The sequence below is a fragment of the Dicentrarchus labrax genome, unplaced genomic scaffold (genome assembly GCF_905237075.1).
Source record: "Dicentrarchus labrax unplaced genomic scaffold, dlabrax2021, whole genome shotgun sequence".
In the NCBI taxonomy this organism is placed as follows: Eukaryota; Metazoa; Chordata; class Actinopteri; family Moronidae; genus Dicentrarchus; species Dicentrarchus labrax.
Window position 1 is genome coordinate 4916234 of NW_026136703.1, and position 24534 is coordinate 4940767.

The 24534-nt window shown below is 40.2% G+C and overlaps 2 protein-coding genes across 4 annotated transcripts; both read left to right on the plus strand.

Moving 5' to 3' along the window:
- Window positions 1-93: 93 nt before the first annotated feature.
- Window positions 94-14928, plus strand: wdr35 (WD repeat domain 35). 2 transcript variants are annotated; one of them, XM_051393117.1, is made up of 28 exons: window positions 94-537; window positions 641-758; window positions 1590-1661; window positions 1796-1888; window positions 1974-2102; window positions 2290-2423; window positions 2597-2762; window positions 2857-3002; window positions 3282-3407; window positions 3844-4029; window positions 4316-4351; window positions 4458-4518; window positions 6131-6275; window positions 6719-6788; window positions 7198-7251; window positions 7348-7457; window positions 7558-7771; window positions 7871-7951; window positions 8196-8332; window positions 9116-9319; window positions 9459-9605; window positions 10792-10924; window positions 11051-11161; window positions 11808-11972; window positions 12291-12431; window positions 12549-12705; window positions 13732-13972; window positions 14451-14928. In XM_051393117.1, the coding sequence occupies exons 1-28, from the start codon at window positions 514-516 to the stop codon at window positions 14602-14604; spliced, it is 3555 nt and encodes a 1184-aa protein (XP_051249077.1). In that variant the 5' UTR covers window positions 94-513; the 3' UTR covers window positions 14605-14928. The 2 variants fall into 2 exon arrangements, with proteins under 2 accessions (XP_051249077.1, XP_051249086.1); XM_051393126.1 differs by lacking the exon at window positions 4316-4351.
- Window positions 14929-16087: 1159 nt separating this feature from the next.
- On the plus strand, window positions 16088-23433 carry kcns3a (potassium voltage-gated channel, delayed-rectifier, subfamily S, member 3a). Of its 2 annotated transcripts, none has more exons than XM_051393502.1 (2): window positions 16088-16770; window positions 17816-23433. In XM_051393502.1, the coding sequence occupies exon 2, from the start codon at window positions 17988-17990 to the stop codon at window positions 19287-19289; it is 1302 nt and encodes a 433-aa protein (XP_051249462.1). In that variant the 5' UTR covers window positions 16088-16770; window positions 17816-17987; the 3' UTR covers window positions 19290-23433. The 2 variants fall into 2 exon arrangements, with proteins under 2 accessions (XP_051249462.1, XP_051249451.1); XM_051393491.1 differs by having other exon boundaries at window positions 17926-23433.
- Window positions 23434-24534: the final 1101 nt, after the last annotated feature.

The window sequence follows — 24534 nt, forward strand, 5'->3', positions numbered from 1 at the left end:
AGGGGGTCAAAAGGACAGGGCGATTCAGCAAAGCCTGACACCAGAGCGCGAACAAGAAAAACTACAATTACCACAAAGACCCTAACCCGACTCTTCCGGTTTACGGTTACCACGGGAGACCGAGGGAAGCTCAGCCTCTGAGTACTGGAGGAGTTTTCCAAAACAAGCAACGAAACGTCGAATTTGAGCAGTTTTTCCAATACACTTGCTAACGTTATTCACTTTAATTGTAGTCGACCGTTTAATGTATGAGGCAAATTACATTTAACGTTAACAGTGTGTGCTAACTGTGTCGCGTTAGGCAGCAAAGCTAACGGCACAGGCTAACGTTAACGTTACATTCACCAGATGCGGGCCGCATGATGTAACGTTAACGTTAGCTAGTCTGAAAAAGGTGGCTCACTTTAGCTGTGTAGTTTGCTATTTGGCGTTAGGTCAGTGGCTTGTTAGTATAGCTGAGCTGTATGCAGTTCATTTCAGATTAACAGAGGTCTGTAAGTTGTCTCCAGCACCATGTTCATCTACCTCAGCAAGAAGGTGAGTGTCTGACACCCTCTTGTGCTCTGCCACCCAGCTGACCACCTGTCAATAAGTCAGTTAAGATATAAACAGTGTGGCTTCAATTTCCCGTGTTTTATAGATCGCTATCCCCAACAATATCCACCTAAAATGTGTCTCCTGGAACAAAGACCAAGGCTTCATTGCCTGTGGAGGCGACGATGGTCTTCTCAGAGTACTCAAGCTTGAAACTCAGACGGGTAAGTTCATTGGATGGAGCTAACGGCCTGCATCGTGATTTTCAGGTTATTTATAGCAACCAGCCTGAGAGGCCTTGGACAGCTTTTTGCATTAAAATGACAAAATATTAAACATATACAAGAGTTGTTTGACCTTCCTGGCAGTATCCACCTGAAATGACTGGACTACTAGCATGTCACTGGTCAGAGTACCTGTCTTGTTTCTAAAATTGGTGGGCCTTGATAATAATAACACTTACATAATATTACTACATAATAGTAATGATTATCATGATAATGATACATCAATGCAGTGTAACATTTGTTATGAAAAAAAGTTGTGTACCTGTACACTGATATTGTCTGCACCTGGTGTTCTGCGTCAGAGACATTGTGTGTTCTTGTTCACATTTAAATATTTTTTATATGTTTATTTTGTTATTCCTGTTTTTTTTTTTTTTTTACAGGGTATAAAACATTTTTTTTAGGGGGGGGATGAATAATAATAATATAATAATGTTGCATACATTCAGCTTTGTATGTTTATCTGTTACAGTCAAAGCCATTATGTAATACCCATGTGATTGAGATTTGAGGATTTTTGAAACGATGCCTCTTACATCGTGTAAGAAATCTTCTCAAACTTTTATAAGCTTTTTGGCTCTGTTCTGGTGCCGCAGTGTTCAGTCACTGTAAGTAGAAATGGTACCACCTTGTCCGCTCTGTCTGTCGGACAGAACCAGTGTTATGTGTTGAGTGTTGTCCATTTAAAATATTTTTAACATCTCACTGAGAATTGCTTGAACATTGTTGAGGTTCTGAACCTGATCTCTTTTACTGGTTTGTCAACAGATGATGCCAAACTTAAAGGTCTTGCTGCACCCAGTAATCTGTCAATGAACCAGACTCTAGAGGGGCACAGTGGTAAGTTGTATTTAGTAGTTGCCAAACCTGCTATATGTATACTGTCCACAAAATGATGACATAGTCTGGTGGTGCAAGGATGTGGAGCGAGCCATAAGAAAATGATCTAACACTTCCTGATACTACACTTGCAGGCGCAGTGCAAGTGGTCACGTGGAATGAACAGTATGAAAAGCTGACAACCAGTGACCAGAATGGACTCATCATTGTATGGATGCTCTACAAAGGTGATTACTGCCATAAGACTAACAATACAAGTTGCCTTGTAATAGATTTGGCTGTTATAGTTGTTTGTTTTTGCCCCTTTCGAAGGTGCCTGGTACGAGGAGATGATCAACAACCGGAACAAGTCGGTGGTGAGGAGCATGAGTTGGAATGCTGATGGTCAGAAGATCTGCATAGTGTATGAAGATGGAGCAGTCATTGTTGGATCTGTTGATGGTAAAAAAAAAAAAAGATTTATAGTGTAGTTACTAAAAATTAAATGGTTATCAGTCATAACATGTTTTGCAACGAGATTTAGCATAAAATCACCAAGGCTCTCTTGACAAGGATTTCTTTGTTCACATACTGAGGGAATGAGTATGAATGTACAGTGGGATAAATTCCTTTTTTTTTTTTTTTGTAGGAAACCGGATTTGGGGAAAGGAGCTAAAGGGAAATCAGCTTGCTCACGTGGCATGGTCGCCAGACAGCAAGATCCTCCTCTTTGGCATGGCCAACGGCGAAGTGCAAATCTATGACAACCAAGGAAACTTTATAGTGAGTGCATACGTTTATACAGAAATGTCAGTCCATATTCACACTACATGGCTTCCTGACTCCTAGGATGCTCTTTTTAAGAATGCATCTTTCATGCACATTAGATCCTATCACATGCTCGCATTTACTGATTACAAATTAGCATATGTTTTATCATCTGTGTTACGTTTCAGATGAAAATGACCATCAGCTGTCTCACCAATGCGACTGGAGCTGTCAGTATAGCAGGTATCCACTGGTACGCAGGAACTGGTGGTTACGTCGAACCAGACTGTCCATGCCTTGCTATCTGTTTTGACAATGGAAGGTGCCAGATCATGCGCTACGAGAACGATGAAAGTAAGGGGAAAAGATCTTAAAAAACTATAAGTATATTCTCCGAGTTACACTTCAGTGAAATGCTGATGAGCTATGCTGCTGTCCTGTTCTGTAGACCCAGTGTGTATTGACACCCTGATGAATGTGGTCAGTATCCAGTGGAATCATTGCGGCAGTGTTCTGGCGGTGGCGGGTTCTCTCAGAGCCTCGAATATGGAAAAAGAATTCAATGTTGTGCAGTTCTACACACCCTTTGGAGAGGTGAGGGTGAAGATTGGCTTTCCTTACTTACACAGAGTTTTATACATGAAGATTGTATCTGTTGTCGTGCTGTCCTACATTGTGAGGCGGTTAAAAATGCCACTAGGTTGGGAGAATTCTCTGCACCTGGCAAAATAGTTCTTGAGTTACTGAAATTGATTTAAAAATCCTTCCTTGCACACTCATACCCGCTACTATCCCCAGTGGGGAAATAAAAATGCTATGCGGCAGGAACAAGTTTAAACTTTGCACTTCAAATGCTTTTTGTTGTTTCAACAGCATCTGAGAACTCTAAAAGTTCCTGGGAAGCAGATGACGGGTGTTGCCTGGGAGGGAGGAGGCCTGCGTATTGGCCTGGCTGTGGACTCCTACATCTACTTTGCCAACATAAGACCAGACTACAAGGTAAATACCAACACGTGGCTTGCTTTTAATTAAAGTTTTTGGGAAAGAAACGATTCTTGAAGACACTCGTAGACCTATATTTGAATCTGGCATGAATATGCTTAAAACGCTAGCCAAACTCAAAGTATTCATCAGGTCAGAGTTCATGAAAACAGATTAAGTAAATGTTTTTTTTTAAATGATTTTAAAGGATTTTCTTGGTGTTTCATTTATAAGCATCTAAGGGTTCGTACCACATGGTGTATTCCCTTTTTAAATAAAGCCTAAACTGAACTGAACTAAACTAAACTGAAACGAGCAAGCCCTCTCTGGAAAGTAACTTAAACAAAAAAATTAACAAAATAAAAATACAAACTAATGAAAAATGCAAAACTATAATAACTGAAAACCCTACTCAACAGATGAATCTCACCAGCTCCTTTATGTCTCTCAACAGTGGGGCTACTGTTGCAGCACAGTGGTGTACGCCTACACGAAGCCAGAGCGACAGGACTACTGTGTGGTGTTCTGGGACACCAAAAACAACGAGAAGTTTGTCAAATATGTGAAGAGCTTGATGTCTATCACTACCTCAGGGGACTTCTGCATCCTAGCCAGCAAGGCAGATGACACCCACCCTCAGGTACAAACACCTCCAGATTATTTGTCCTAACATGGAAACAGTGAGAGGAAAGCAAAATAAAACAGGTCTTGATGTATAAAGCATTGCAGGTTGATTTGATACACTAGTCACATTCTGTATGACTCACAGGCAAGCATGTCCATGGCTTTTGACAGATCTATGCTAACTCTTAGATTGGGAAAGATACAGTATATGCAGCAGAAGATATAGAGTCAGCTGTAACAGTAAGGATCACACATGTTTCTCTGCTGTTTTGCCTCCCGTTCTCTAATTCATTGCCACACAGGAGGATGCTGAGTTAGAGTCTGGGAGTCATGCAAGGGTAATGTACAAATGAAACCACACACTCAAAATGAGGACTATTCTGTCTTGATAAAGAATCATAAATCTGAACTGTAGAATAATGTTGCACTTTGTATGTTTTTCAGTATGTCCTGATTCTATGCAACTCCATTGGGACTCCACTGGACTCAAAATACATTGACATCGGTGAGTAAAGAGAGGAATATTAATCTTCTGATGCCACTTCATTTGCATTTTCTAGTCAACACACCCTTAAAAGGAATCATCTACCTAAGAAGTCATGTATCCCACATGCTTGCACACATACAGAAGTGATCTTGGTAATACTCTTCTTTAGCAGCGGGTTGATCAGAGTCCTAATTTACCATAAGGTTGGTGTATTTCTTCAAGCCAATGTGCGAGATCACACCCTGTGTATAGAGAAGCGGTGGCTGGTGTTCTGCCGTCTGTCGCCCACAGCCTACATCTTTCATGGGCCCCACAGCATCCTATAGCAAATAGACAGTGAGTGCTGGGCGTCTTCATATCTCACAAATCTTCAGCATTCTGTCTCTGCTTGACACGGCCCAATGTTTGCTGGGAAGCTCAGGCAGAGACACTTTAAAGTCGGCAGATTTCAAAGCCTCAGAGGGCTGAATGGGTGTCAGATATCCCACCTTGGTAAATAATAAGAGAGAGTTCAAGTGGGTCTTATTTAGAAGTGTCTCCTCTTTTGCCAGACTGGTCAAAGTGTATCTGTTTGAGAACACACAGGAATTGTTCCCAGTTCAAAAAGAGTTACAAACATTAATTTACCAGGTTTTGCAATGTAGTTCTGTATAGTTAGTACAGTAGAAGAGAATGAATTGTGCACTTTATGTACTGGAACTGCATGGTCTGAGATCAACAAGACCAAACTTTTCCTCTCAGTTGGTGACATTGGTAATACAGTCACAGAATCTTGGCATGTGCATAATCCACCAAAGAACACAAGCAGGAAGTGGATATCGTTTCTTAAGTTGCTCTCAAATCACACAAAATTATATACAGATTACATCAGGTATACTCAGCTTAAAGGTCCAGTGTCCAACATTTTGGAGGATCTATTGACATGGTTGGCATTGGTATATTTTCATTAGAGTATAATCACCTGAACATAAGAATCATTATGTTTTCTTTACCTCAGAATGAGCTGTTTTTATCTAAAGACACCATGGGTAGCCTTCCATGAAGGCAGCCATATTAAACCGCCATGTTTCTAGAGTAGCCAGGAGGGGACAAACACTGGCTCTAGATATGGCCATCATTTTTCCTTTGCGTTTGGAAAGGGAAGGGTGAAGCAAATGAGTTTTAATCTGCAACTTCACCACTAGGTGCCACTCAAACCTACACACTGGACCTTGTGGACCAGATAGGGTGCCCGCCAACCATTTTCTAGTTCACGATAAAGTCAATTCACACAAGGATTTTTTCGTTTGTTTAGCAATTAGTAAATGATCAATAACATCCCTTGGCTGTCTTGGGAAGTTGCATATGAGCCTATCAGCGAAGCTGTGGCACTTGATTTCTGAATGCGGGGTTCCTGCAATTGGATTGAGGAAAGCAAACATTGAAAGGTTGACAATGAAAACAGATAATTCAGTGAAAAAAGACAGATGAATTTGGCTTTGTTTGTACACATTAACAATTCTAATGTTTATTGGTTTTATCTGATCAATATTATTAGTGTTAGGCCTCCTGTCATTATTCCGAAGTGGCCCCCGGGCAAAGCAAGTGAGTGTCCCTGCTCTACACTGATTAAGTCTATTTACTTGGTCAGATCCACTGTTTGTCACCATGACCAAGACACATGTGATTGCTGCGTCCAAAGAGGCTTTCTACTTGTGGCAGTACAGAGTGGCGAAGAAATTAACTGCTCTGGAGATCAACCAAGTGACGAGAACTAAGAAGGAGGGAAGAGAGAGGTGAGTTTTTTCAGACATTGGCGTAACACTTACAGTACAATGGAACCACATGTGAACTGGATGTCTGTATTTAACAAAGCCAGGTAGTGGAGGGGGACAAAATACAACACCTGCGTCAGAACTTACAGCACACATCGAGCAGATCATGGAAAGTTACAGGGAGGCAAGATTACTGCAGATTGTGTGAGTCAGTGGATGAAACCTTGGGTTTACTGGCTCACTGTTTGAGTGTAGGGTGTTGGTACTGCCACTGCTATGAAAAGGATTCATTCATCTGAATCAAATGCCATTGAGGTTCCAGACAGGCTGGGCATGACCTAATGTTCTGCCAGGGTTATCCTAGCACCTGGACCACAGTTCACCTCAGTGGAAGGGACAACTGTTTGCCTGTCTGGCTGTCTCCCTGGTTCTTTCTCATTTGTTCTCACTTCCTGCCTTTCTAGGGTCTACCACATTGACAGCAATCCATCCGGAGCCAATGACAGTGGTCCAGATTTTGCAAAAGCCTTCACAGTAAGAGACATTTTCACCTCTCAAGTTGCACAGGTTTCTTAACATCAAGGTTGCAGCACACAACTTCAGAGCCATTTTTAGTACAGTAAAGCTAAGGCGCTATGTTTTTATCCACTCCATCCACTGTATGTGAAGCCCTTTTTTGACTTATTTCATAACTTTTTCACAGGGTTTAATTAACTGAAACTGTGTAAAACCTTACTAAAGTTTTTGTATAAAATTAACTAAACAAATTAAACAACTACTAATAGCAATTTAATTTCAAATAAAGTGTTAATTCACAAAGGAATACATTGAATGAAAAAAAAAAAATATATATATATATATATATATATATATATATGTTATTTTACTACAGTTAAATTGTGTAAACTGTAGTGATTTAATTCATATTTCTGTTCTGCTTTAGGCAACTCGAGATGCCATTTGTTGTATTACTGCAACAGATAAGACCCTGATTGTGGTATGTACATTTCGGTCTTAATTTTACAATTTTGAGCCATACAATAAAATGAAAAGAATAATTAAAGTGAGTGTTTGTGTGTATGTGCGCTTACAGGGCCGTGAGTCTGGCACCATCCATAGATACAGCCTGCCAAACGTTGTTCTCATCCAGAAATACACTTTAAACAACAGAGCCTACTATCTGTCCTTGAACTGCAACTCCAGGCAAGCATTGATTGGTGTTATGCAGATTAAACTCATTGCTGTACGGATGTGTACACTTTTACAGTGCTATCACATAAAATGTAATTCTTATTCTCCTTAGTCGTCTGGCCATAATCGACATCGCAGGCGTGCTGACTTTGTTGGACCTGGATGTTCGTGTCCCCACAGACGACGGCACAGGAAACCAGGCGGGGGATCCGTCCAAGTTTGAGCGCAAGGATGTCTGGGACATGAAGTGGGCGAATGACAATCCTGATCTGTTTGCCATGATGGAGAAGACCAGGATGTACGTCTTCAGGGACCTAGACCCAGAGGTGAGTGCTCAGGTGTTTGCATGATGGTCCGCGGTATTGTCTTATTGCTACTAAACATTTACCAACTGTAGAAATAATGTATTGTATCTTAAAAAACAGGAACCAATCCAAACATCTGGATACATTTGCAACTTTGAAGACCTGGAAATCAAATCTGTCCTGCTTGATGAAATCATGAAGGTAAACCTTTTTGTAATAAAGTGGCATTTGGGATGCTGAGTCCCATCCTTAGCATGTTGGTATCTATAACTACTATGCTAATATCATTATATTTATTTTCTCATATTTCTCATAACTTTTAATTGAAGAGAGGTTCATCTACCTAACAACTCATCTAACTTGCATGTTGTTGTACCTTGAAAGTGCTCAAAGTGTGTATTTGTTGATTTATTTAACCACTCACTTGTGGGATCTTTCTTGACAGGATCCAGAGAGGCCCAACAAAGACAACCTCATCAACTTTGAAATCCGCTCCCTCAGAGACAGTCGAGCATTGATTGAAAAAGTGGGGATTGAAGATGCCTCACAGTTCATTGAAGACAATCCGCACCCAAGACTCTGGTAAACAACAATCTTTATCTTTACTTATGATCCAGCATAAAACATGACTTTGGATTTAAAGGCCCTATTTTAATCAAACACAATGACTAAGTGGTAGGTCTGTGTGGACATCTCCATGGGTACCAAAATACCTCACAGGTGCTTAAAGTGTTTTTCAAGGTTAGAAAACTTCAGGAAAGCTGAAGTGCTGCTTAATTAAGAAACACTTAATAACTGTTTTTATTTGTTTGTAGTGATACAAAGCAATTCTCAAAAGCAATTCTGAAGTTGCCTGTTGGACAGAAAAAAAATAATTTTTCATCTGAGCATATAATGTATGCTAGTGTGGGAGGATGGTAGCAGAGTATAAAATAGTATAAGAGATTTATGTCTTTTGAGGTAGCAGTGTGATCGCCGTAGCTTATGTGTGTTCTCTGGTTGGTGTGTCAATTCTTGCAGCATCCCTCAAAATCTGGCAACATCAAAAATTCTAGGAGTTCCAGTCAGTGACATCAGGATAATAGTTGCAATCATAGTATTATAAAGTAGTAGAATCGTGGAGTTTGACACAGATGGGTTGATTACAGGCATTATTTGATAAAGAAATATTGATTTATCAGTACAAGTAAAAGTCTTAGTCATGGATTGGCAAGTGACTTCATACAACTTAATAGCTCCATTCCAATTTCAGTCTAAATGAATCATATTAGAGTGGGTGTAAGGATTTATACATACACATCATGCCATGCAGCCCTGCTGGCGATAGCAGCTAACAGACCCCTCTCTCCGCTACGAACCTGTCAGGCGTCTGCTGGCCGAGGCAGCCCTCCAGAAGCTGGATCTGAAGACGGCTGAACAGGCCTTCGTCCGTTGCAAAGACTACCAGGGCATTGAGTTTGTCAAGCGGCTGGGAAACCTGCAGAGTGAGCCCATGAAACAGGCAGAGGTGGCAGCTTACTTCAGCAGCTTTGAGGAAGCTGAGCGCATGTACCTGGATATGGACCGCAGGTACATTTAGCCATATTTGACATCACAACGTCCCCTAACTGATTCAGTTCTTGCTAGCTTTTGTTCAATCTGTCATTTTTAATGTCAGTATCTCCCAGTTTGTTTGGCATGATAACCAGTAGATGTTTTATTTATGCAGGGACCTTGCCATCAGCCTTAGGATCAAGCTGGGAGACTGGTTCAGGGTGCTTCAGCTGCTCAAGACTGGCTCTGGTGACTGTGATGATGCTCTGCTGGAACAGGCGTACAATGCAGTCGGAGATTACTTTGCTGACAGACAGAAGTGGTATTGAATTTTTTCAATTTTTACCCTTTTTTCTTTTTTTAGAGTATTTAGCTTTGAAACAATGTATAACTACAGTATGTCAGAGGTTAATTTGTAATATTCTCTACATAGTATAGCTGTTCTGGTATGAAAAAAGTTTTATAATATTTACTTTTCGTTATTTCAGCAAGAAATCTTTTTGTATTTAGTATATCCCAAGCATCTAAAAATGCAGATAAACCATTAGGCTCTAAGTTGTATGGTTTTTATAAAGGACACAATCCACAGTCCTCATCTTGTACAGAGATGCATTCTGCCGCTCAGTTGAAGCTAACATGAGGCTTCAGAGTTAGCCAAATCAAGTGGGTGTCTTACAAAGTTACCGTCATTTGAGTGCAGATTCCTTTTATCCACGTGTTTCCTGAAGAACAGTATCAAACAGAGTGAATTTTATATTGTAAGATACTCATCTGATTTCACTGACTGTCTCTTTGGAATGTGTTTTTGCTAGGGCTGCACGATATCGTAAAGAAATTATGCAGGGATTATTTGAACAGATTTTATTCAGATATAATTCATGTTTAGTGGGAATGATCCCAGTTCCCACTTGTCCTGATAAACATGGAAAATCTGGAAATTTAGTTTAGTTTTCTAGTCAAATTTTATTAACAATTAAATTGACCAAATATCTTGGAAATAATCCCTGTTGTCCTGGAAACTTTTAATTGTATTTTAGCCCTTAACACAGATCTACATCTCAGACTGCCTATGTATGTTGGTCGAAACTTGACTGTTGGTAGGAGAGCCTGCGCGGTATGACACATCAGTGCAGCTTTACCAGACATGGAACAAACTTGCATAAATCTTTGTAGCGTTGATTTTATGTAAAATATTTTTTTTTCTTTAAAATGTTTTGGTGTCTGTACCAAACAGACTGCTTTCTTAGATCTGGGGGACAAGATTTTTAGGCCAAGGAATCTCTGCAGCACTGCAGTACTTCATTTTAATGCTGTTCTGTCGCACATTTGAACCTTTATCAAAACATTCTGTGATTTGGATATTGGCCATATGGCCCTATTGCTAGGGTATTGCTAGTATTGGATGTGAGAAAACTATTCTAAGACAGTCTTGAAAAGTTGTCCTTTTTAAGGTCAAAGGAGACCCTACCTCACTGTAGGTTTTATATATGAATCCTCTCTGTTCCAAGGGCCAGTGCAGTGCAGTACTACCTTCAGGGTCGTAACCAGGAGAGGCTGGCAGAATGCTACTATATGTTAGAAGACTATGATGGCCTTGAAAGGCTGACTGCTCTGCTGCCAGACAATCACAAGCTTTTACCGGTGAGCCACATGTTCATGTTTGACCAAAAGTAACTCTTTGATATTCTCTCTGGGCTTTATGTAGAACTTTCAGACATCAATCACTCTGAATCTGTAGCTTTGACTAAAACCAACTCTGTGTTGCAGGAGATTGGACAAATGTTTGCCACTGTGGGCATGTGTGAACAGGCTGTGAACGCCTACCTTAAGTGCAACCAGCCCAAAGCTGCCGTTGACACCTGTGTCCATCTGAACCAGGTGAGAGACAGACAGAAAACCTGTGGCGCCAAGAGTTTCTGAGGGACACCGTCTTCAGATTAAACACACACTAAGACTACTTTGGACCACAGCAGTCACTGTGGTACCCGCTGTCCTCCCACCCCCATCCTCTTCCTGAGTGATATTTAGCCCTGGAGTGTGAATGCTGCTCCCAAACTATGCTTGTCCAATGTAAATTCCAACATTTGGTTCAACCATTTTTTGGTTGTTTAACTGTTCTTTGTTCAGGTTTGGACCCTGAGAGAGAAAGAACTTTCTTTACACAAGCAATGTAAGCTGCAGCTGTTACTTAGCCACAGCTGAATGTAGTTGAAAGGACGTTAAATCTGTGCTCTAATTGGCCGTGTGTTAATCCAAAAGGACAAGTTGTTAGCAGTCCCAACTTCCTCCCTCCTCTGCAGTTTCTCCTGCTGCGTTAATGCTATGTTTTTGACAATGAAATGAACAGGCTGTCACTTTAACAGTTTCCTCTTAACCTTCCCCAGAATGTTTGAAAAAAGACTGTTATCTAACTGTTGGGCTCTGACTGTAAGTGAGATATGCAGCTATGGGTTATTTTCAGGAAGGTTTGCTTGTTATTTTTTAAATGCGGTATATGTCGAATTAATCGTCATTTTCTCAACAGTGGAACAAAGCAGTGGAACTCACCAGGACCCACAACATGAAGGAGATTAAATCTCTTCTTTCCAAATATGCTTCACATCTGCTTGAGAAGAATAAAACTTTAGAGGCGGTGGAACTTTATCGGAAAGCTCACCATTTTCTTGACGCAGCCAAACTCATGTTTAAAGTAAGCAAGTGTTTTTATGCTCATCTTAATGAAAATAAAACTGGTGAGGGATTTTCAGCTTCCATCAGCACCCTTAAAGCAGTATTTTTAACAGGGTTAATAATTTGAATAAAGGTGAATCACACCTGGGACCTTTTTGTTGAAGGCCATTTTTTGATGTTATGGATGAGCTAAGACACAAGGGAATTTAATTGAATAACTCAGAGAAAGATTATTCTTAAATATATATATTTTAATCTCATATGTAGCTACTTAATTGCTGGAGTGATGTGTTTGTGGGCACATACAGCACCATGGGATTTGTGTCTACTGTTACAGATTGCAGATGAGGAGGCGGAGAAAAGGACCCGACCACTGCGGGTGAAGAAGCTCTATGTGCTGGCAGCACTTCTTGTTGAAAATTACCATGAGCAGGTGAAGACGTCACAGCAGAGCAAAGCCAAAGGGAAGAAGTCTGAGGTAATGTATTACAGTATACTTTACACATATACACTATATATTATGTTGTATTTTAGATATAGGCATCACTGAGCAGTGCACTTTAAACTGTGTTTGTCCTTCGTTTGCTGTAATTAGGCAACATTTGCACTCGCTGGGCTGCTTGAGGAAGATGCCTCCTCTTCAGACAATCGTATTGTGGACAATGCCTGGCGTGGAGCGGAGGCGTATCACTTCTTTTTACTCGCTCAGAGGCAGCTATATGAAGGCTACATGGAGAAAGCCATGCGCACAGGTACCAAATCACACTCCACCACAGAAAGGAGTTTAGTTTATATAGTACAGCAGATAGTTAGACTACTTAGAATATGGTTTTGTCTTATTAAGAAAACAAAGTAAAGAAGTCTAGTATTTCCCAGGTTATCTCTCCACACATTTTTGTAGTAGGCATTATGCTGATATGTGTAGCATTATGAAATTAGATACCTTAGTATAATTTTAGTAACTGTAGGACAGTATTCAGTCATGCGATCAATATCTTTACTAGCTATACAAACTAGTAGAAGTAGAGAAAGCACCTGGACAAACTTCAGAATGTGTAAGTATTAATTGTATCACTCATCTCAGTCTAAGCCTTATTAGACGGCCTCCTGTTTCATCTTAGAATCAAAGGCAGCTCTGTATATGGCACAGTACAATGCTTTACTTTCAAACCATGCTTCCTTTTTAATATCTGTAGTCTTCTGATCTCACCAAATTCTCCTGTCTCACAAATTGAATCTAAATGGCCTGTGAGCTTTTGCAGCTTACCATATCTTATAAAGATGCCTGATTCTGTTGACAGTTTTAAATCCTACTTGCATAGCTTAGCTTCCTTGTAGGGTTGGGCGATATGTAAAAATGTTCCAACAGGCCAACGTCAGCCCAACGAACAATGATTACAATTATATTTGTGCATGAGCTCTGCCGCACAACTCCTCCCTCCCTCTCGCTCCTCTCCTGCTTGACACCTCTCCTGTCCTGGCTTGTCCCTTCCGTGTCTTCGTCAGAGTCCTGGTTGGAGCTGCTGGAAATCACCTTGTTACTGACTGAGGATGCATACATAATGAGTGTATTTCCACTAGTCCACACAAAACCTGAGTTATGCAAAACTGGGTCCATCTTACGTGTAAACCCGAGGGCCAATTTTTGTCACTGTCTTCTTGAGGGGAATTACCCCAGAGGAACTTTCACATTCACTAAGCCAAGTTAATTTTCTGTAATAGATACAACCGAACAAATTGGAAGTCTATCCCTTCACTATTTCTCTTCTTTTTTAAAGCCCTTCACCTGCGTGAGTATGAGGACATCATCCCAGCGGTGGAGATCTACTCTCTGCTCGCCGTTTGCGCAGCAGCCAACCGGGCCTTTGGCACGTGCTCACAGGCCTTCATCAAGCTGGAGTCCTTAGAGAGTCTGGACCCAGAACAGCGGCAGCATTACGAGGATCTGGCCCTGGTGATCTTCACCAAGCACAGCCCGACAGACAGCCGCACGGTGGAGCTAGACGGATCATCGGAGGGGTGAGTTCAGATAAAACTCTGCCTCCAAACATTATCAGGGGTGTGTTTTTAAATGATTAGTATTGAAGTAGGAATCAGAAGTAGTAGCCAGGGTAAGGCTGTGTTTCAGGAAACAACACCTTACAAACACTGGTCATAACTCAAAATTTTAAAGGAGCAAAGAACTTTCATGTTGTGTTGATTCTGGCGGCCCCTGTGGACAAAGGTGGTAGTGTTTCCACTGTCTTGTTTCAGTGATACGAAGAGGAATCTCTGTGGCAGGCATTAAGTATAACTATATAGAAATAGCCAGGCTTCACACTGATGATCTCGTGTGTTTCTGTAGGTCATATAGAGGCATCAGTATTAAATGACCAATAAACCAGTTAAAAACTCATTGTAGTATGTTTAAATTAGCTATACTCATTACCCTATTGTCAAAACAGAAGTGCAGTAACCTTAAAATGGACATCAACTAATTCTATTTTTCCCCTTTTAGGGTGGAAGGAAAATTACCCACGTGCATTGTGACAGGCCTACCGATCCAGGAGTATCAGTTCTGGATGTGCAGTGTGTGTAAACACTGCGCTATAGAGCGAGAGATCCACAAATTTAACAACTGCCTGCTGTGTCACAGTTCTCTAGCAGGATAGGATAACTTCATTTTTGGAGGGGAAACCATTAAACCATTTAAAGCATTGTAATGTACTTCAGCCTATATACAGGTTCCTTTTTAAAAGTATTTGGAAATAGTTGCACTTCATTTCAACTTAATGTTTTAAGTTCTTGAAACAACTTTTAAAACAGCAAAATATATGTTCACTGAGCTTTAGTTTATATGTCTGTAATAATTTAGTTAAATGTATTTGTTTGACCTTCAATGTTGTAAAGTACATGAATGAATATAACTGCTTTGTTAACTATTTTTATATGGAGGTAAGCAGTAAATAAACTGTCACATATATACAACAGTGTAACATGTATTTTGATTGGATTTCATTCTGCTGACCTTTTAATGTCATGCTGCATTTTTGACCACTGTACATGATGTGGAAAATACTGTTCTGCAAAGGAGATTATCACCAGCTGGTGAAGTTGGAAACCGCAGCAATCAATACCCACACCATTAATAGTGTTTACTGAGAACATCGCTGCACTTGGGAATAGTGCGGAACAAATAAGTATCTGTGCTGGAACTCTTACAGTTGGGTATGTGATCTCTATGGGTCAGACAATGAGGGCTGCTTGTGTTGTGGTTTTAATTGGTTTTATATGATAATGGGTTAATGGTTGCAGAAAATAACATGAAGGAATTGATTGTAAAACCAAATCCTCATGGCTGTAGTCTTGCTCTCATTGTTTTGGTGCATGTCAGCTAACCACGCTGACCTGATCTTCTCCTGCCACCTACTGTCAGTAAATGGCATCAGTGGGTCAGATACAGCATCGTTAACAGTCATTGTTCAAACTTTGACTAAAGGTTACTAAGGTTTGGCTAGGCCATGACACTGACTCACTCACCAAGGGTTTTTTTTAAATCTATTTGAGTAATTTAAAATGAATTATCTAAATGATACTCCATGTCCGCTTATAAAAAAGTGCCAATACATGCAGGTTTTAAAGTGGAGGTCTGTTGCCCCCAACAACTACTGAGTTTTTTAACTTTATAAGTCTTTTATATCAGCTTTAACTGTCACTGGGCCCATAAAGGCTAATACTACATAGTAAGATAGTAATGTTGCATGTTTAAAACCACACACAACTCCAGCGGCATATTGTGACACTAAATCTACACCAGCTTTCTTGCACACTTTTACACTTCCCTCTGCTGCCAGCTCATCAAACTGCATCAGAATCACATGTGCATAATTTCAAACAGTGTGTGTGAATGATAGTAATAATAATAATAACTTTATATCTATAGCACCTTTTAAAACACACAGTTACAAAGTGCTTCACATATCGGATTAAAACATGTAAAATACAAATATACAAACACATACACTTCCATACACACAGAGTTTTAACAATCCCTTAAAATAAATCATGGAATCAGTACATCTGAAGCTAAAGTAAGAGGAGCTACACCCCTGGATTTAAGATTTGTACGTGGGACAAAAGTTATTGGTTGCGAGATCGGAGTGGCTGGGAGCAGTAATGGGGGGGTCAACAATATATATGAGGGGCCCATGCCATGCAAGGCCTTGTGTGTGATTATTAAGATTTTGAAAATGATTTAGTGTTTTACTGGAAGCCAACTAAGGAAGGCAAGAATGATGCACTCTCAAAGGTTGATATACTCTATTTTTGCTATTTTATTTCTTTTCAACCAGTTCTTTTTTTTATTACTTTTTATTAATTCTACCCCCTCTGCTGTATTCTGTTAGCTTTAAATTAGTCTTACTGTTATTTTTATAACTAAATTATAGTTATTTTAAAAATCAGCAGAGCAAACAAAAATTCCACAGAATATATCCACAGTTAGATGAAAACAAACACAGCAGCAGCCTGTACAGAATAATGTGAGCACTCAGCCTGAAGAAGCATCAAATATTTACAGTGATAAAGTTGGCACACCTTAATGAACAGGCGCGCCCCGGGTAGTACATGGTAGCACATTACACATTCAGGTTTTAATGTATGAAGCAGCCTGTTAGTGGGGAATGATGTGCCAGGAGCCGTGTGATCAATCGTCCTGTTAGGAGCTGCGTTCCGCCCTGCGCTGGACTCAAACCAGCCCCCCCTCCACCGCACTGTACACTGAGCGAAGTGAACCAGCAGGACATCTGCGCCGCCGGTACAGCACATGGACAGGACAGGTACGCTGCTGTGATCATTCCTTCCAGTTTCTACCTTTATGCACAGATGCTTGTACAGGAAACATCATTGTCTTGCTGCGACCATTGACATTATTTGGAATATAAAGTAGTATTTCGATTTTGTGCACGATTTTTGGATAATTTGGTGCAAGAGTCCCAGTGTCCTTGCAATTGTCGCACAAAGTCAGTTTTGTTTCACTTTAGTCTTTGACTTTTCATGCGTCGCCATCGGTTTTAAAACAGTCTAAAACATTGAGAACTTTTGTTGCTGCAGAAACGTGTCTAATCTGACCTTGGTTTGCCATTTCGCTGCAATTTGAAACGCGATATATCCGTGCGTAACACAATACAAGTGAGACAGGGCTGCTCGTTTTAGAGCTATAAGCAGAGTGACAGCAGTATTGATGACTGTTTACGAGTAAATAGTCAATGTTTGCATCTAAAAGGTTGGCCACACTAGGTATCATAGAGGTCTATTGTAAAGACATTAATGGTGCATATAATTCTATCAGCAATAGTTGCTTAATAGAAGCTTAGGTTGACAATGCATGCAATGTAATGAGCCAGTTGTTCTTGTGTTCAGGCTTAGGGTCATTTTTGTTTAAATTTTGCACATCTAACTCTATCTAGCAAATTTTACAAGTTTTATAATGTTGCATGCAAATGCATACTGTGGAGCAGTGCTTCTCCTGGGGCCCCCAGGGGTTCTTGAGGGCATTCCCAGAAAAATGGAAATATTTTACTAATTTTAATTTTTACTATTATTTAATTAACTAAAACTTGTATATGTATATGAATGACTTAATGAGCCAATCGACAGTATAGACAGTTATGGAGACTGCATCTTATTACGGCCTGATGTGTATCAATTTGGAGATCCTTCATACCAAAAAGGTGTAGGACCACTACTGTACAGTACTGCCATGATGTGTAACCTATATGTAACTTGTGACAAATAGAAATGTAACTATACATTTTCAATGCCTGATGGAAACATTTTATCTGTCCCCACAAGTGATGCTGTCATTTAACCATTCCATAACAGGGTGTCACAGAAACCCAGATGCAACATGATACTTGACGGCTCTGGTGTAATGCACTTCAGTGTGATCAAATGAGTGTGAGGTGTACTAATATCAGTGTCTTCGTGTGCAGGCGACCAAGCCTCTGAGATTTTCGCCAAAGATAGCTGAACAGCATCTAGCAGCTGCTCCATCATGGTGTATGGACAGATCCTTCATCGGCACATCCCTGACGGTTGCTTTATCAATGTCAACGTTGGTGGTTTCAAACAACAAATGGAGCACAACATTCTGAAACGATTCCCACAGACACGCCTGGGTCGCCTTCTGTGTTGCAGCTCCAAAGAAGCAATCCTGGAGCTCTGCGACGACTTCAGTCCCTCTGAAATGGAGTACTATTTTGACCGCAATCCGCGTTTCTTCTGCTACGTTCTCAACTTTTACCTCACAGGTAAAATCCACCTGGTGGACGGATTGTGCGTAGTCTCGTTTATTCAAGAGATCGAGTATTGGGGCATCAAGGAGCGCCACCTGGACTTCTGCTGCAGCACCAAATTCCATGAACTGATGGAGCTTGCTGATGATAAGTCCTGGGATCAGAGTAGTGACGAACTGCAGCTCCACAGCTTGGACTCGTCTATTGAGGAGTTGTCGGCTTCGGAGGACAACATAGAAATGTTTGAAGGTTCCTGGTGTTCAGACGTCCGCAGGAATATCTGGCTTCGACTCGAGAATCCAGGTTACTCTACTTCAGCCAAAGTGATGGCTATAGTATCCCTAAGTGTGGTCATTGGCTCTATTGTTACCATGTGCATCCACAGCATGCCGGATATCCATCAAATGGATCTCAATGAGCAAAAGATTGAAAACCCGGTGCTGACTTTCTTCGAGAGCTTCTTTGTTTTGTTCTTCTCTGCAGAGTTTGTTCTTCGTTTGGCTGTTGCGCCATCAGCTAAGAAGTTCTTGTGCAGCCCTCTCAATATTATTGACTTAATGTCGATTATGCCCTTCTATGTCACTATAGCCTGTGATAGTATGGATGAAGGTGAGAACACAGACCTGGAGAATGTTGGCAAAGTGGTGCAGATCTTAAGGCTGATGCGAGTGTTTCGAATCCTAAAACTGGCTCGTCACTCAGCTGGTCTTCGCTCTCTTGGTGCCACACTGCAACACAGTTCACATGAAGTTGGGCAGCTGGTGCTTTTCTTGTCTGTGGGCATTTCCATGTTTTCTGCTCTCATTTACTGTGTAGAGAAAGACTGTCAAGAGTCAGAGCTACAGACTATGCCCATAGGCTGGTGGTGGGCCACCATTAGCATGACTACAGTGGGCTACGGGGACACCTTTCCTGTGACACTTGCTGGGAAGCTGATAGGAACCCTATGTATCGTCTGTGGGCTGCTGATCGTGGCTCTGCCCATTACTAACATCTTCAATAAATTCTCCAAGTTCTATGAGAGGCAAAGACAAATGGACCTCAGAAAAAGCAATAACTGAACCCTCTCTAGCATATACAGAGAGTACCAGGATGTCAAAATCTTTAAAAACACAAACTCCTTCAGCACTCACAACTCAGGAGAAGTTGTAAAAGAAGCTGCAGCCATGATACATGATACTCTTGACTAAAATAAATGGGGGCTTAGTATTCAAAGGTCAGGTCTTTTTTCTTGTGTCTTGACAAATGTGTTCATGTCTTAAGGGATTAGTTTGACATTTCGCAAAATTTGCATATTTGCTTTTGTACCAAGAGTTACATGAAAGGGTTGATACCAATCTCCTGTATGTGTGGCTTGCGCCAGTGACTGGTTACCTTAGCAAGGGTCCAGTTTGTAGTATTTAGTGGCATCTAGTGCTGAAGTTGCAGATTGCAACCAACTGAATACCACTCGCCTTCCAAGCGTATAGTAGAAACTATGGTGGTCGCAAGAGAGCCAGGGTTCGGTTCAAAATGGCGGCCACCGTGGAAGAGGACCAACTACCTCTGTAGATTGAAACAACTCATTCTAAGGTAACAAAAACACAATTCTTATTTTCAGGTGATTATAAACTAATGAAAATATACCTATAAATATTATATTACATTTCTGCTAATAGATCCTCCTCCATGTTACACACTGGACCTTTAAGCTTAATAAAGCATAATAAATACTGGAAACAGGAAAAACTGTTAATTTGGCTCTGTCCAAACAGCCAGGACCAGTTGCCAGGCAACCAAGACATACTATGGCACATAACTCCATGTAAAACAACCAATTGTTGTACAGATTAGTATTTGTTTGTAGTAGAATTTGTTTGTCCTACTGACAGAGCCTGGCTAGCTGTTTTCCCTCCCCTCTCCGGGCTTTTTGTTGCTGGCTCCAGCTACACAGTGTACAGATACGAGATTGGTATCAATGTTGTCATCTAACTTTGGCAAAAAGCTAATAATTCAACAAGATGTAGATCTGTTCCTTTAACACTGACAGTATGCACAAGTCAACACAAGTGTAATAGCCTGTTTTCAAGCCATTAAATGCATCATCAAAGTGTGACAGCAAAAGACTAAGTCACATCCAACTCCAAATTCATGCCCACTGAAAAAAAATGACACAGCATTCTGTAGTTGTTCATTCATTCCTGTCCTTTGTCCAAGCTTGTCTCCAGTCCTGCCATGCTGTTGAAGTCCTCATCTGCTATTTATCGATGTAATTTGTGTCAAAGGGCTTTTAATTGCTTAATACAAGGAGAGGCGTCTCGCTGTTTGTTTGCTCATCAGTGTAATGAGTTCTTAATCAATGTGCTTTGGTCAACAACAATTAAAGTCAATAAGAATCCTCACACAGTGCTGAATTCACAATTCATCCCTCGATAAGTATCGATAGTCTTTTAACTGTGATTTCTTATATTTCTTTCATGCAGCTGTTTACAGGTTATGTTTCACAGTTGTGTTGAATCTGTAAGCAAACATTTAATCATGCTGTGCTCTAATGCTCTCCGTCCTGCTGCTTCATCAACAGTATCTCTGTGTGTTGTCTCTGTTATCTCTTCCACAGATAAGAATGTGCCGATCAATGAAAACAGACCAAATATCCGAGCTGCCCTCCAAACAATGCCAATACTGTACACAACAGAAACTTTTATCCGAGTCCAATTGATTTAATATAAATCATGGTGGTGGGGATCTTTAGTCAGAGTGTTTTCTCTGGCAGCGGATGACTACAGCATTTTTTGCTATTTTGCAGCTGTCAGGTGTCAAGGAATTGCTAAGCAGCTTGTGTCTTTGGGCCTTAAATAAACGTCTATGTCAGCACTCAGGGGTATGGTCACTTTCTATGCTTGGGTTCATCCTCCTGCGTCCTGCCTTAACGCTCAAAGTCACACAGCGCTGCACTCAGATTTAGTTCATTGCTATAAGTGAACGTCAGCAATATCTGTGATGTCATCTCAGTACTGAAGGACAGCCTGCACAGGAATATAGAGATAGTGTCTGTGCTGTGGGGACTGAAAGCATGAACCTGTTAGTGACCCCCATGAGATCCAACAAGAGCACTGGAAGTTCCTTGCTTGCGAAAGTGAAAACATGCCATCGGGTTTGCTGAATTGAGCTTCTGCTCTTTATTTATTTATACTCTGATATCATTTAGGTCACATTATAAAAATTCAGTCTATTTTTCTGATCTGTCTTTTCATGCACTCTTCCTTTCTCTACAATTATTTTCTCCTATCAGTTCATACTGTTTCATATTTGTTAAAGGCCCACTCAGCTTTTCCTGACCACATTACAGGAAAACATGTTTCCCAATTGATCGTAATTGAAAATATAGGCCTGTTTTTCTTCAGCATTCACTCAAATCTAATGTGAACAAACCTTCCAGTTCCATGTTTTGAATTTAGTGGTGGGAACATGCTTTTGTTTGTTTGGAGTGTGGCTGGTCCCTTCCACATCTACATGGCATCACACTTCATGCAAACACAGACGGCCAAAGCAACCAGTCCTCCCGCTTACCCACACATGAACAAATCACTAATATCAGCCTGCTTCCTTCTCTAACTTGAACCCAGTCCATCTAAAATCATTGCAGCTGGCGCCATGTTAATTAGCATTTAATGAGCTTAGACCGGGTTCAATTAAATAATTAAATAATTAAATTAATTCATTAATTATTTAAAACTTATTTTCACCAACTTTTACACATGCAGGAGTTTAACTGAAAGGCTGCTAAAATGGATATACCAGAAAGTTCATTTAAAGCTAATCTAATAATTATTTTTTATATTAAAGGGACAGTTCACCCCACAATCAAAAATGCATATTTTATTCATATTACATATTTTATATTCCTCTTACATATAATGCTAGTTATCCATCTAGATCAGTGTTTATAAAACTTTTTACACTGTGTAGGAGGCAGGTTTATTCCTAATAAGAAGATTATTTATTGTTAAATGTTATTGAAACCTGAAGGGAACTAGTTTAAGAACCAGAGTTAATTTGGTCTAAAAGCGGCACTCCTGGTCCACACTTTTTGTGTTTTGGAATAATCTGCTTACTAACTTGCCATCACATTTAAGCTTGTAACTATGTCACTTTCAGTTTCATGTATGATGTGACAGGGGTCATATGCAGTGGCAAACCCCAAACCACCTGACTTTGCAGTATGCACCCCCTCCTCAAACATTTTTATTAACAGTGCAGTTTTTTCCCTTAGCAAATGATCCAATAGAACCCTGGTTTCAGGTTTGCAATATTTTTCCTATTCAACTTCTTCACTAACAGGCTTTGTTCACCACAGACATTTTGACATGTTATAGCAGGAAAAGCACAGGTATAATGAATGACTTAATAATGAATTCATAATGGTTAAGATTAATATATATCATTGTAAATGAAGATGTTTCTTTTTATCATTATTATGATTCTTCACTGTGAACTCTACTTTCCATCTTTAATAATGTATTTGACAACACTTACTCAAAAACTACCATTTATACATGGCACGTTATTTGAGCCTGCTTGTACAATGCAGCATATTAAATGACGCCGTATGCCTGGAAATACGTTGTGAGTTGTATCAAATTGAAATGCTTCCTTTTACTGAATAATATTATACAGTATATGTGCTTGTAGAAATTTATTTTTGTCTAATACAATCCAATATTGACTTATATCACAAGATCACATTCCTGTTACGGAAAGACCATGATAATGTCTCAGTGTCTCCATTTGTTCATCATGCCTTGTTACCTTTTACTGCTCTGCTACAGTCACGGTGGCTTCACAAGTTTCACAATCAATTTTCCTTTAAATCCCCTTGTGGGGTAATCAGCTGTTCTGCTTACTCAGCACATGCACATTCCCTCACAATGAACGTGTTGTGTTCAAATGAAGGGAGTGTTCATGAAATGCTACTTTTACAGTGGAAGGGGAAAAGCTTGCATTCTGGCGGAAGCATCACCTGGAAAAGAAAAGGAAAGGAAAGACGAATAAAAGGTCACCTATCTTTTACTCAGTCTGAGCTGTAATCAGATCTCAGGGTCGAATCGATTTCCTCCAACCACACATGGTAGTGACAGGAACTGAGAAATCTGTACGTCCACGTTACAATAGTCACTGTTTGTGATCATGTACACAAAATATACAATAAACAGAAAATATAGATCAGAGGGGTGTGTAGCATATTATTTGGCTTGATTATTTTAGCTGCAAGTGTGTGTGTATCATAGAATATGTCCTTATTGTAATGAATAATGACTGGATAAACTCAACAAATGTACACTTCATTCTAAGTTGTCACAGCTGTCTTTGCAAACCAAGCAAATTCATTTGAAACGATTAAATTAAATTAAACCACTTGACCAGGTTGAAACATTCCCGAAACTCAGTGTCTGATTTCAAAGAAAGTGCCCGTGCTAGGATTTCAACTATTGACGTCTAAAGGGCGCTGGTCCACAAACACAATCATATTACACTCTTCTGACATCTTCTTAAAATGATACGCTGAGCACAACTACACTGTGGGGTTTCAGAGGCATGGATCCGATTTTATGTACAGCAGGAAGGGTTTTTTTTGTGCTGTCTGGAAAGCCAAGATAAAAAAAATAAAAACGTTAATCAATGTAATTAGAACTGAAGCTCAGATAAAAGTTTGTTTTAAGCAGCGATTTAGAAGATGTTATTGATTTGGTGAGACTGAGGTCATTTCTTTAAAGATGAAGCACAGAAAGCTGTTCACAGTGGCTGGTTACATGTCAAAAGACCTTTCTCACAGCAGTCATTTTGTCATGAAATAGTAGGGTAAACACAGGTTTTTGCCAATGATACTAATTATAATTTACATTTACATTTAATTACAAACATGCACAATAGCAGCACCCTGACTCTGTTTGGCCTTAATTTATCACACAGCAGGTTAGTCGTACGTAGTCAGCAGCATGTGTTCTGCACTGGATGTCCAACCTCAGCGAGAGGCTACTTTCATTTCATTTCTTTTCATTTGAGAAAAAGCATCAGACTCTTTAACGCAAAAGAAATGTTGTTTCAAGGCTGAACCACAGCTTTATATTGCCCTCAGACAGCCCTTTGCGACGGGGAACTGAAGCTGCGATATCCATCTATGCTCTCTTCATAGCCACCAGACTCCTTTGATAAAAACAGTAATTTTCCTTCACAGAACAAAGGAGACTCCGGAGTTGTACTGTGTTAAAACGCCAAAGTCACACAATAACACAAACAACCTAACCAATCACGGCAGTGGTAAATCAG

Coding starts and splice junctions, on each gene's coding strand:
- wdr35 (XM_051393117.1), top strand. CDS start 514: ATGTTCATCTACCTCAGCAAGAAG. Junction 1,889..1,973: donor TGTATGGATGCTCTACAAAG/GTGATTACTGCC, acceptor CCCCTTTCGAAG/GTGCCTGGTACGAGGAGATG. Junction 2,763..2,856: donor GCGCTACGAGAACGATGAAA/GTAAGGGGAAAA, acceptor CCTGTTCTGTAG/ACCCAGTGTGTATTGACACC.
- kcns3a (XM_051393502.1), top strand. CDS start 17,988: ATGGTGTATGGACAGATCCTTCATCGGCACATCCCTGACGGTTGCTTT.